The sequence below is a fragment of the Ailuropoda melanoleuca genome, chromosome 16, assembly GCF_002007445.2.
Source record: "Ailuropoda melanoleuca isolate Jingjing chromosome 16, ASM200744v2, whole genome shotgun sequence".
Taxonomy (NCBI): Eukaryota; Metazoa; Chordata; class Mammalia; order Carnivora; family Ursidae; genus Ailuropoda; species Ailuropoda melanoleuca.
The window spans coordinates 43,842,724-43,855,467 of record NC_048233.1 but is presented as its reverse complement, the minus strand read 5'-3'; the positions used below and the strand labels follow the sequence as shown (position 1 = coordinate 43,855,467).

The window sequence follows — 12,744 nt, the reverse complement described above, 5'->3', positions numbered from 1 at the left end:
AGGATGTCTTCCTCTCGTCCTGAGACTTGAGCTATCCAGAGGGACAGGAGGGTAGGGGGCTAGGAGGACTGAGCCCTCTCCTCCTCTGTTTGTGCAGAGATGGGAAGGAGGCCCCAGGAAGGGAACAGAGCAGCTGGGGGTGCAGGGAGGGGGGGGGAGGGGGCTCAGGAGAGACAGCTGGCAGGCGGGAAGCTGATCTGGGGGTCTCAAGTTTCTTGACATCAATTAGAGCAACCGGCCTGGGCTCATTAGTAGCCCAGGGTGCAGGACTCATCAATAATGAATTCACCCCCCACACTGCCCCCCCTCCGCCCTGCCTGCAAGGTCACCCCGCCCTCCAGCCAGCTGCCTCACCTTGGTAAGTTAAGCAACCCCTCTTCTGAGACCTCCCTAATTCAGAGTCCTGGGGGCAGTGTGGGAGGATTGACAAAGCGGAGGGCCAAGGGGTCTCTGTCACCAATCAACCACACCTACTGTTGACTCTTGTTTGTTCTGAGTCCACCAAGGAGGGGAAAAAATAGGAAGAGGCAAGAAAGTCCAGGTGGGGGGCAGTGCAGGAGGTAAGTTGGATAACAGGGCCTGGGGAGAAGCAGGCTTTGTGATACTAGGGTTGAACAACGTGGTGGCAGGTTGGAGCTGGAGTAAGAGGACCTCCTCTGATTGGCCAGGAGACCCTACATTCTCCTCCAAGGCCAGATTTGGACAGCAAAGCCACAGTCCCCTGAGATCTCTGGGCCTCTGGATCAGAACAAGACCAAGGCATTGGAGCCCCCAACATTCTCTGGCCCTTAAGCTGGAACATCTTTTCTTCAAACCAGATCAGTGGGGTAAAGGCAAGAGACTGCTGAAGTCCAGAATCAGGAACTTGAACTGCTGGTACCTTAATTAGCCATCTAGTCCCACTTCCCTGCTGAACCTGGGAAGGCCAGTCCCCAATCTCCCTTTCCCTTCCTTGACTGTTCCAAGACTCCGGTCCTGCCACCCTTCCACCAGCCTTTTCCTACCTGCCTCCACGCGCCTTAAATCCCAAGCGTTCTAGTTCCCAGGCACACCTCCTCTCCCTCTGGCTGGGGCTGGCCTGAAGCTGGCTGCATGGCATTCTGGGAAGTCCTCCTGCCGCCTTCCCTCCTGGGGCAGGTAGAGACAGGTCCAGGCTGTAGCAGCGGCATCTTCCCCAGACGCCCAGACACTTCACCGACTCCCAGACTCCAGCCTCATGCTGGGGTCCCAGTTGCTCACCTCTAATCAAGTCACCCTGTTAGTCCTTAAAATACATCCAATGTCCTGCACGGCCCCCCGACATTCTCCCCAGTCCATTCATTCTGTCCTGTTCTCCATCCTCCCCTGCACCTCACCAACACGCCAACTAGTCCTCTTCAGTCCAAGCTCACCTTAATGGGGAAGGCCCTGGGTTTGGGCCCTGATGCCTGATGGATGCTCCTATCCCCACCCCAATTCAGGTCATCTGTACAGGGTTGAGCCTCAGTTCTAGATTTTGAATCATCTTCTGGTTGCCCTAAAGATCACAGTTGCAAGCTTCTTTTTCCACTTCTTTGAGTCCATTGATTGCAATCTCCTCACTCAGACCTTCCCTAAGGACCTAGGCATTTGAACCCTAGCCAGGGATCAACCTGGGATCCACTGTCAGCCCTTTTCACCTCTGAAACCCAGCCCCCAAATACCCTGCTCCAAAGTCAGAGAAACAAACGACCTTAACGTTCTCTGCACTCCTCCACACCTACCCTGCCCAGCCTATTTCTGAAGAGGACCCAGGTGTCCCACCCAACCCAGGCCCCATCCCTCCCCAGAGTATTTAGGCATCCCTCGCCCCATATCAGCTCATGACCAGACTCCCTGTCCTCGGACTCAGCCCTTCCCGGGAATCCAGGCATCTCAGTTCCCAGCTTCGTCTTCCATCACCTCACACCGCCTTGTAGATGTCGTGTTCCCCCAGCCCTGGCTGCAGTGACACGGTAAATCCGGGAGACCCGGGGCAGCAAGTGGGAGAGAAAGCGGGAGGGGCAAGGAGCCGCCAAGACGCCCCCTCATGGAGCCCAGGGTGCCCGGGTTCCCCCTCCTCCCGTCTTCACCTGCTGCGGGCTCCGCCCCCGCTCCGCCTGGGCCGGCCTCTGCTCCTCCCCCGACTCCTCCCCCCGTACCCCCAGCCCGGCCAGAACGGCCCCCGGGACAGAGCGACGCGGAACCCCGGGCGCCTGGGTCCCCAGCATGATCCTCGGTGAGTGGGCTCTGCGGCTCTGGGCTCCGGGCTCCTGGGTCCCCCTCAGTAGGCCACCCCCCCCAACCTCCCGGCACCGCGGTGCCTGCGGCCGCCCGTCAGCAACCGGCTCCCCCTCCCCCTTCATCTGGCTCCACATCTGGGGGTCCTCTCTTCCCCTTTTCCCCAAGCTGCCGCTTCTCTGGGTAATTTAGGGAGAGCTGAAGGGGAAAGCGGAGCCGGCGAGACCCCCGCCCCATAATGAGGACATTGCGTATTCATGAGGCTCATGAATATTATATGACGGTCTACGAGAGCCTGGGGGAGAGGGCTGGTCTTGGCCTGACGGAGTTGAGGGAAAGGTTCTGACCCGTCCCCCCCACGCGCACGCCCTCCCCCACCCTTAGCTCAGACACTCCGACATCCTTCTGGGCCCAGGATAAGAGGGAAAGGAGGAAGTGGGGGGCGGGCGGGGAAAGATGGTGGGTGTAGCTCCGAGGTGTGTGTGGTGGGAGGTGGGAACCTGAGGGCCAGAGATAAGGGGGCTGGGGAGAAGCAGGGGTGGGAAACTGTCCATCCCAGGCCCCTGCAGCTCCGATCCTGCCTCCGCAGCCATCCTGCCCCAACACGCCGGGACCTGCCCCGCTCTCTCCTTGCTCTGGCTGCCTGGGCCCTTCCTTCCCGGCTTCCTTCTTCTTCCTTCTTCCCCCACCCCCACCCCTGCCTTGGGCCGGGGGCACCAGGGGACAAGGGGCAATGGAGAGAGTAAGGATGGGGGAGGGGAGCCCCCGCGGGGCTCTGACAACCCTCCAGCCACAGCCACCCCATCCTCATGACCTACATCGGAAGGGAGCCCGGGGTGGGGGAGGTGAGGGAGTAGCTGTGCGCCTGGACTCCTCCTCAGCTCCAGGGGCTCCAGGCCCCTGCCTCCACAATAGTCTCAGCCCTGCTATGTCCTCTGACCTCTGACCTCTGCCCTGGTTAGGCCGGTTCCTGGGCCCTGTTTATGGTGGGAGAGCCCCCCCCCACCCACACCAGGCCCACACACTCCCTGCCTTCCACTGGGGACACCTGGCTCCATGCTGGCGCCCCAGGGCTTGCCCGGCTCCTGCCTCAGCCCTCTGCTGGGTCCCTCTACTGTTTGCCTCCTTGGCTCTTTTGCTTCCCTTCTTCCTTTGACCCCTGTTGACTTCCCACCAGTGATCTTTACCCCCTTCTGCCCTCCTTCGTCCATCTTTCTCTCCCCACCCTGTTATCTCTTCCCTCTCTCACCATGTTACGCTCCGTCATACCTATTCGATGAATGAGGGAACGGAGGCTTGAATGACTGGTTGCCTGCCTCCTTCCCGCAAGTTTCTCCAGCAAAGAGACCCCTCACCCAACTCTGAAGACGGTCCCCACCCTAAAGTGACCCTCACCGACACATCTTGGACTCACACATTCCTCCAGCCTGTGCAGTCCCTGCATGTGGGCTCCACCCTGGGCACGGGCCCCACCCCGGGCACGGGCCCCAGGGGCAGCATCGTGTTTATCCAGAACAGGCCAGTGTGAGCAGCACTTCCCTCGGTCAGCAGGCTCAAAAGACGACCTCAGGGACCTGCTCAAACCTGACCAAGACTCCACCACAGGAAAAATGCCTGGGTCCACCAACAGGACCCCCACCACATCTCCTCGGGGACCCTGGAGTTAACTCCCTCCTTGTGCCTGCCAACAGAGGGGCAGGAAGCCTGCCAGCCAGGGCTCAGGCCACATCCCCAGGGCCCATAGTAAGGTTTTCTGTTCCAAATGCTGAGGTCCACTGAGTCCATGAGCCTGGTTGCCCTGACCAGCAGATGGGGCCGCTGCCTACCGTCTCAAGATCTAGACTGCGGGCCTATGTTTAAGCAGATGGTGGTTCTGGGCTCTATTCCCTGTTCCAGGCCTTGCTTACTGTCCTCTCCAACTAGCCCCTTGGGGGGAGGGGGCATTGAAAGAGGCCCTTTCCTGTCAGATTGGGAAGATTTCCCAGGGACCTTCTCTCTCTTCCCTTCCTGGTCACCTCCTCCCTTTAGCCCTGCCCCACCTACATCCACCCTAGGGTTATTAAAGATGATGTTTTAAGTAGTTGTTCATAATCATCCCCTTGTTGCTTTCATCTTTGACTTCAAAGCTTTTCCAGCCCTCAGCCTGCCTCCTGTCCAGATGGGGGAAGTTGAGGCATAAGGGAACATATACATGGGATTTTGTCAAGAAGTCAAGATGCAGGGGTTCGAGGCTCTCCCCTCAAACCCCAATTTTAGGCATTGCTGGGGAGCGAGAAGAGGCCCAAAGGCCTGAAGAGAAAGTTGGATTAGAGATGAGAACTCAGTCCAGACCCCAATCCGGTTCCTCCCTTGGCCCCAGAGTTTAATTCCCATCTTAACCCAAGTAGTGTTAGGGCCCTAATACTACTTGCAACCCTAATCCCAATACCTCTCTCTCATCTCACTCTCATCCTGGCGCAACCTTCAAGGCCAACACTAACTCACGGCCCTACCCTAACACCTTTCCAGACTCTTGCTCCTACGAGACGTGACCACTCCCTGAGCCAGCTCATGGCAGACACTCCCATTCTTTACCGCAAGGGCTTGAGGCCCCAGGCCTGACCTAAGACAGCCAAGGGGCTGGCACTCTGACCTGGCCAAAATTTCTGGGGAAGGGAGGAAGGAAAAGACCAGAACTCAGCGGGATGGAAGGAGTTAGATGTGGCTTGGTTGTGGCTTGGTGCTCGAGAGGAAACCTGAGTGGGATCAAAGTGCCTAGGGCTAGGTAGCACATAGAAAGGGACAGGTGGTCATCCATCCAAGGGTCTGAGAGTTCACCCCCTCTAAAGTGCATTGGGAAGTGTCTCTAATAAAGCATTTGGCAATCCCGCACAGAGCTGGGTGGGGCGCTATCTGTTGGAGGTAATTACGCTAATGAGCTTCCCTCTGGAGCCGCCTGCCCCAGCCAGGCCCCAGCTCCTCCCTGCCCTGCCTGACTTGTGTGCCATGCATGCACACACTCCAATTCGCTCTCCTACCCCCTCCAAACCTGCCTGCAGCCCTCACCTAGCCAGATGTCAGAAGCCCTGGATTTCCTACCTCATTTTCTGCTTCCCCAGCCCTCACTATGTTCCTGTCCTTCCCCACCCCCATACCCCATCCTGAGTCTACCCACAAAAGTGTAGCTCTTGAAAGCCCTGTCACCGGAGCCAGACAGACAGGTTCAAGTCCCTCACTAGCTGTGTGACCTTGGTCAAGTAACTCCCCTTCTCAGAGCTGACTGTCATCATCGATTAGATAAGGACTCATTTATTTAGCAAACATCAAGCTCCCTTTGTAGCATGCCAGCAATTTCCACAGACTCGTTAATCCTCTCAACAACTCCTGGAGGCAGCACTGTTGTTCTCTTTTGCCAAATGAGCTAGTCACCCAGCTCCTGAGGAGTGGAGCCCTCCTCCTCAGGGAGATCGTGGATGTCCAGTGCCTGGCATAGAGTAAGCCCTCAAAAAGTGGCAACTATTATTATTCTCAGAGAAGGGGAGAGGGGACTGAGGCTTGGGCCACCTGAAACGAGAGCCCTGCTTGTGCCCACTCTGCTCATGAGCTGTCATCAGCACCTCTGCCCGTCTCATAGCACAGTAGACCACCCAATCGGGAAGAAGCCAGACGGATCTCTAGTTGCCCACCTTGCTTCTTTGCCTCACTCCAGCCTCATTTCAGCCATGCTCCCACTTCCCTCCCCTTCCTCCTTCCCTCCAGGGCTCCTGTCAGTGGAAAAGATGAGTTGCTGGCCATAGGGAACTGAATCGCTACTGTTTGTTTTCCTCCAACCCCAGGAAGTGCAGGGACCTTGCTCTCCCCTTCCTCTCTTTGAACAAGATGGAAGCCTGTGCTTGGATCTCCATGCCTTCCAAGTGAGACTAGAGTCCTTGGGGGGTTATGTAGCTGCGAAAGAATTTGCTACAGAGTGCGACAGATCTTGATTTAAATTCCAGCCCTGATACTTACAAGGTTTTTAAGCTCTCTGAGCCTCAGTTTCCTCATATGTGAAATGGGGAAAATAGTATCAGCTACCTCCATAGAATCATAGCTGCCTCAGAGATTAAATGTGATAATACTCAGAACTCATTGCCTGGCACATCGTGGCTCTACACTACTTTTTTTTTCTATTGCCTTTTCCAGAACTCATCTCTGTCTTGAGATGGGTGTGTGAGTGGTGGGGGCTTCGGAGAGTCTAGAGTTGGGGAAAGGGTCATTTTGCTGAGCTGCTCTGGGGCGGGGCAAGTGCCAGCCCCAAACCAGCCGGTAGGGGTGGGTGCTGGGTGCCTGGGACTCTGGGAGCGCTCAGGTTTCTCTCACCATTCCTGATGCTGCCCAGGGCTCGTTAAGGCTGCCCTGGTCTGGTGTGCCAGGCTGGGGCGGGGGGAGCCGTGCACGCAGAGGGGAGAAGCCCTGAGAGGACCGATGGAAGGCAAGGTGGTCAAGCTGCCCCTCAGACTGTCTGTCCCTCTCTTCTCTCTCCCTTACTTGCTCTCTTTCTTACTTCTGCTCTCTTTCGGTCTTTCTACCCTGGTCTCTAGCTCTGTGTCCAGCTTTTCAGCAGAGTCTCTTTTTCTCTCTCTCATTTCATTCTCTTCCATCTCTCGGCTGTTCACTATCCTTTTCTCTCTCAGTATCTATGTCTTCTTTCTCAATCACTTACTCCTGCTTCTGTCATTCTTTCCCATTCTCTCTCATTGGCTTTTGTCTGTCTGTCTGTCTGTCTCTCCTCTCCCCCTATCCCATCCCAACTCTGAGGTGGCAGAGGAGGGAATGCACACAGGGTTTACAGACCCCCAACTGCCCAAGGGCCACAGCCAAGCATCCTGCCCTTTCCTTCAACCCTTAGCCGTCTAAAGCCCACGCTCCCAGCAGCCTTGACCTCGGGTACCATGGCCACCCACCCTGGCAGAAGAGACAGACCCCTCCAGACCTTTCTGGACCAGCTCCCTGCCCCCAGCTGTGCCTGAGCCCTCCCCACCCCCTCCCTCTCGCCTCTGATTCCCTAATCCCTGCTCCCCCGCCCTCCCCTCTGCCCCACTTTTCCAGGACTCTGATTGGCTGATTCTACTGACTGGACTGGGGGGGAGGGGGCTGGCAAGAGAGGGGGCAGGGGGCAGAACCAAGGGAAGGGGACGCTGTCAGGCCCAGGCCCCTGGGGGGCCAGGGCCAGGCCACTGCCTGGGGGCAGCAGGCACCAGAAACTGAAGGTATGCAAAGGGGCAGTCTCTATGGAGGGAGCAGGAAAGGATCTCGGGGTACCCTCTGCCCCAGTAAGGTCAAGGGAGGACGGGGCCAAGCTTGCAGCCTCCTAGCTTTGCCTTTGTTCCTGGGAACCCCTGTTGTTGGCAGGGGCTTGCTAGAGCGGTGAAGGGCAGCCAGAACTCCCTGACTGGTGGACAGCTAGGTCGCAGAAGGGAGCTGAGCTATCAGAAGCCCAGACGGGTCCTGAGGGCCTTTGGCCCACCCCTTTGGAGCCTGGCAAGGTTCCTCCTATAGCTCTGGGGGGAGGAGAAAAAGGTTTCAGGGGTGGGTGGGTAGTGGAGTGGCTAGCCTGGACTTTCATTTCCCCTTGGGGTCAGACCCAGGCATTCCCCTCCCAGAGGCCAGGGTGGCGGTTCCTCCTGCAGGGCTGGAGCTGAGCACTCCCAGTGAGACAAAGGGGCACGGGGGAAGACAGGAAGTTTGGGGAAAGGGGCTCTGAGAACGAGCCCAGGCGGTCCGCCTCCCAGAGCAAATGCCACTCACCTATTACCTACCCCCAGAGATGTTGACAATTAACTAGGAATTATGGCTGGGACAAATCACAGCTCTTTCAGCAGCCTGACTCAGTAGCCCTTCTCCAAATCTAGGCTTCAATATTCCCCTCTGGGCAGTGGGATGAATCACCCACCTGACTCTGTTCTCCCTGGGGTGAGACCTAGCCTTTGGGATTCCTTGGGGGAAAACAAAATCAGAAGAAGGGAGTGACCAGAGCCCTGGGGCTTCCAAGTGCTGCTGATGCAGCAGAGAAGGTCTGTGCTCTTCCTGGGTCTGTAAAAATGCCTAAAGGTCTTGTGGGAGGGAGGCTGGAGAAGGGGAAGTGAAAACCACCCAGAAGGGAAGGACTGGTCTGCACCCTCCCCTGGGCCCACAGGGCACTGTGCTCCATTGCTCCGGAGACAGCAAGCAGGGGAAGTGTGTGTGCACCACGGGGGTCACACTTCTGAGTGTGGGGGCCCCAGCTGGGGAGTGGGACTGACAGGTTTGGGTGGGGCTTCCAAGCTTCAATCTTCCTGCCCCACGTAATGTTTTCTCTGCCCTTCAGGCAGCCTGAGCCGGGCAGGGCCCCTCCCTCTGCTTCGGCAGCCCCCCATCATGCAGCCCCCACTGGACCTCAAGCAGATCCTGCCCTTCCCCCTGGAACCGGCCCCCACCCTGGGCCTCTTCAGCAACTACAACACTGTGAGTAGCAGCCTGCCTGCCTGCCCTACCCTCCCGAGACCCGGCCTCTTCTTTCCCTCCAACCCACCCCTGCCCTCTTCTCCTCTGTTTCTAATTACTTACCTCTTCTGAGAACCCCATCTCCCTGACTTCTAGTTGGTTACAAGCATTGTTGGCTATTTGGTATAGTATTAACAACAATAACGAGAGCTAATATTTGCTGAGGTCTCACTATGAGCCAGACCCTGTGCTCCATGGTTTATATGAATCCTCTCATTGAGCCCATCATGTAGAGAAGAAATGAGACCTAGAGTGGTGATTGCGACTACAGGGAGGTGGGAGGGGGACAGGTGCTGAATCCGGAAGGAGGGAATAAGCAGGGCCACAAGCCTGCCTGTTTGTAAATTCTAGCTCTCTGGAACCACATCTGGGTGGGTAGGGTCAATGGGGTAGGGCTTAGGGGGCTAGCAAAGTTGTCTAAATTTAATACAGTATGAAATAGGGAGCCATTATCCATTCCTGAGCAGGAAAGTGACTTGGTAAGAGCAGTGTTTGAGGAAGGTGGGTGGGACAGCTGGATGAAAGAGAGCAGAGGCTAGAAGAGGCTCTCCCACCAAGGCAGGCCTGCAGGGAAGCCTGGAAGTCCAAACTGGGCCAGTGGCAGGGACAGTGTGAGTGTATAGGAAGGAGGAGGGGCAAGGTGTTTCCAAGGAAATATTCCTAGGCCATGGTGACCCACTGGTATTTGGGGGTGGAGGAGAAGAGAGAGGATGAGTAAAGGCTGACTCCAGGATTCAAACCTCTGTGACTGGAGGAAGTCACCTTAACAGGGGCAGGGGTTTGGAGGAGGAAGCTGGTCTAGGGTGAGGCTGCTGAGCTCACGTTAGGACATGGTGAGTCGGTACAGGAGTGGGACACTGAGCCGGAAATGTCCAGCAGACAGTTGGAATTTGGGTCCTGGAGAGTGGGCTCGAGCTAAAGGTTCGGGGGAGGTCAGCTTTATTCAGCTGACCCACCGTCAAACCATATTCTGCTACAAACACGGACTGAGTATCAAATACACACCGGGAGCTGCGGTAGGCGTTTCTATACCTGATCTCACTTCATCTTCACCACAACCCAACAAAGCGGACTCTATTATTCCCGTTTTCCCATACAGCAAGGCAGAAACTAAAGCTCACATGGGTTTAGTAATTTACCTCAGTTGACACAGTATGTGCCGAAGGTATGATTCAACCCTATAGGGAAGCTGTTGTTTTATCCCTGTCTTACAGATGAGAAAATTGAGTACTGACTATAAGCAGGGCACTGTTCTAGATACAGTGGAGACACGAGGGTAAACATGATAAGGTCCAAACCTGAAAGACCTTTTACATTCAGGGGAGAAACATCGACATCTGCACAGCGATTATCACACAAAACAGAGCAAGAGTTATAAATATTGTGACAGAGACACTGACAATGGCTCAAGTGAACAAAAAAAAAATGTTTTGAGCACCTACTGTGTGCTGGGCACTGTAGCAAGTGTGAGGGGTACAGGACTCAGCCTGTGCCCATGGGGAGCTCATGCTTAGTAGGAAAGATAACAAGTTAACAGCTACCCTGTAGTGTGAAAAGAGCTGTGTCAGAGGCATTTAGCTTGTATGGGAGCCCAAGCGAGTGTCAAGAAAGACTTGCTGAATGAGGTGGTGCCTAAGGGACCAACCAGAGCTGAAAAGGAGAAAGAGAACAGAGGAAGAAGGGATTGAACCTAGAGGTGACCTATGATTTGGGCTTTGAAGAATTATTAGCAGGATTTTAAAAGGGACCTTAGAGAACATTCCAGGCTGAAGCAAATAGCATGAACAAAGCCTAGAAAAGAGCGCTTGAGGAAGTGCAGTTGATTCAGTTTGACTAGAGCAGAAGGGGCTGGCTGGAACTACTTTCCCCCATCTACACACCCCATTTACATTTATCCTTAGGTCTCCCATCGTTTTCCCCATTTTATAGATGAGGAAACACAGACCTAGAGAAGTTAAATGACTTGCCCAAGGTCACAAAGCTGGTCAATTCAGATGGATAGTTCAGGCTTTCCGACTCCCACAGTGTCCATGGCTCCACTGCCTCTACTAGGGACCAGCTATTTAAAGCCGGGAGCACTGATAAGCTTGGCGAGTGCAGCACCAACTTTGGCATCTGACTGGCAGGATTTGAATTGACATTCCAAATGTACTGGCTGTGTGACCTCAGACAAATTGCTTCACTACTCTGAACCTGAATTTTACCAGCTGTAAAACAAGATAGTAATAGTACCAACACACAAGGCTTTTGTGAGAATTGTAATGCGTAATCATGATGCCTAGCACAAAGTGTTCAGTGTAAGCTGCTATGATTAGTATGCTATTGCTATTATTTGTATTTAAGAGAGGATCAGAGAGAGAAAGGTAGTATGGCCAAGGCCTCAGCCTTTTGGAATAAGCAGAATTAGGCAGCGGGAACAGGAGGCGGCTCCAGCAAAGGAAATGGAGGAGCCACTGGAGGGGGTGGGGATGCAACCTGGTTCCTGTAGAGTTCGAGAAGCCAAGGGAGAGAGTGTGGCGGGCTGCATCAATAGTGTCAAATTCTGCAGGGGAATGAGGACTGCAGAAAAGCTGCAGACGGGCCTTTGGCAGTACTGTGCAGCAGTTAAGTACACGGCTTTGGAGTCAGGCTGCCCAGGTTTAAATTCAAATCCCAGTTCAGCCACTTACTAGCTTATGACCTTGGGCAAATTATTTAACCTCTCTAAACCTCAGTTCCCTCATCTATAAAATGAAGATAATAATAGTACTTATTTTGAATAGTGGTTGTGAAGATTAAATTAGATAATCCATGCAAAGAGCTCAGTACGGAGGCTGGCACATTCCAAGGACTCCGTCAACATTAGTAGGTGGTGGTGGTGGTGGTTTTATTATTCATCGCAGAGTCTCCCCCTCCCTGGACTAACACCTCCAGATCTCCCTCCTCCTGGGGCAGTTCCTACCTCTTAGACCCCTTGCCACATTATGCTTTCCTCTGCTCTTGGACGTCCCTCATTGTCTCCCAAAGAAAACCTCTCTCTACATCCAGTCCCCTGCTTCACTCATCTCCCTGTCCTAGGTGGGATGGGAGAGGATGAGATCCAGAGATGGGAGTGCGGGAAACCTAAGGCCTGTCCAGAGAGGATAAGGAGGTGTCTGGGGGAGTGGGCTGCTCCGCCCTCCTGCTCCTTAGCCCCCAGTGTTGCCCCTATTCGACCGCCAGAGGGCAGCAAGTGCACGAAACATCAGCTTTTTTGAAACCTGGTTGTCCAGCAGGTGGCGGGCGAGGGGAGGAGGTGGGAAGGGGTTTGGGACGATGTCCCCAATCTGAAGTCGCTTCTGCTCTGGGCGCCCCCCCAGCTCCGCCATTCAGAGGAGTCGCTGAGAGAGCAGTGCCTGACACCTGGGTACCTGGGCTCCATTTCCCCTCCCTAGTAGGGGAAGTGACATGTAAAAAGGGCAAAGGGGTCGTGTGCAGAGGGAACAGAAGGGTCGTCTGGGAACCTGGAAGAGAGGTTGACAGCAAAGGAGCGAGGGCCAGGGCGGAAGCGATGGAAGAAACGTCCGAGCTAGAGAAACAGAATCGTCCATAGGATTGGTGGGGACACTGGACCCAGTAAGGGTCCTCAGTGGAGGAAGGCGAGGTCAGCTGGTCAATACCGGGTCGCCGGGCCCCTCGCCAGGACAAGGTCCACTCTGGAACGAGTATCTGGATACGGACACCCCCTCCTCTCCTCTTTTCACCCTAGCCCCCCTCATCCCTCTCAGGCGCCCTAGCCCCGCCCCCGTCCGCGGCCCGCCCTCGGCCCCGCCTCCGGGGCGGGCTCCGGTCCCGGCCGGCACCGCCTCCCCTTCTCGGGCCGGCCCGGCCGCACAGCCCTGAGCCACCCGGGCAACGAGCGCCGCGTCCCCGGCCTGCCCGGCCCGGCCAGGCTCGGGTGCCCCGCCCGGGTCCGCCACCCCGGGCCATGGAGTCGCGGCCCCCGGGGTCCCGCAGGGTAAGCCACCCGGCCCCTCCTCTCTCCCT

At 55.8% G+C, this 12,744-nt stretch overlaps 1 protein-coding gene across 4 annotated transcripts in view; it reads left to right on the top strand.

Moving 5' to 3' along the window:
• Positions 1-2,150: 2,150 nt before the first annotated feature.
• ZNF385A (zinc finger protein 385A) overlaps positions 2,151-12,744 on the top strand; it is a 20,012-nt gene continuing 9,418 nt past the window's right edge. Inside the window, exons 1-2 of one of the 4 annotated variants that reach the window (XM_034646250.1) lie at positions 2,151-2,236; positions 8,564-8,700. In XM_034646250.1, the coding sequence (XP_034502141.1) occupies positions 2,227-2,236; positions 8,564-8,700 (147 nt within the window). In that variant the 5' untranslated portion in view covers positions 2,151-2,226. Of the gene's footprint in view, positions 2,237-8,392; positions 8,701-12,565; positions 12,716-12,744 lie in introns of those variants that run through there. The other 3 variants (XM_034646249.1, XM_034646252.1, XM_034646251.1) reach the window with 3 other exon arrangements.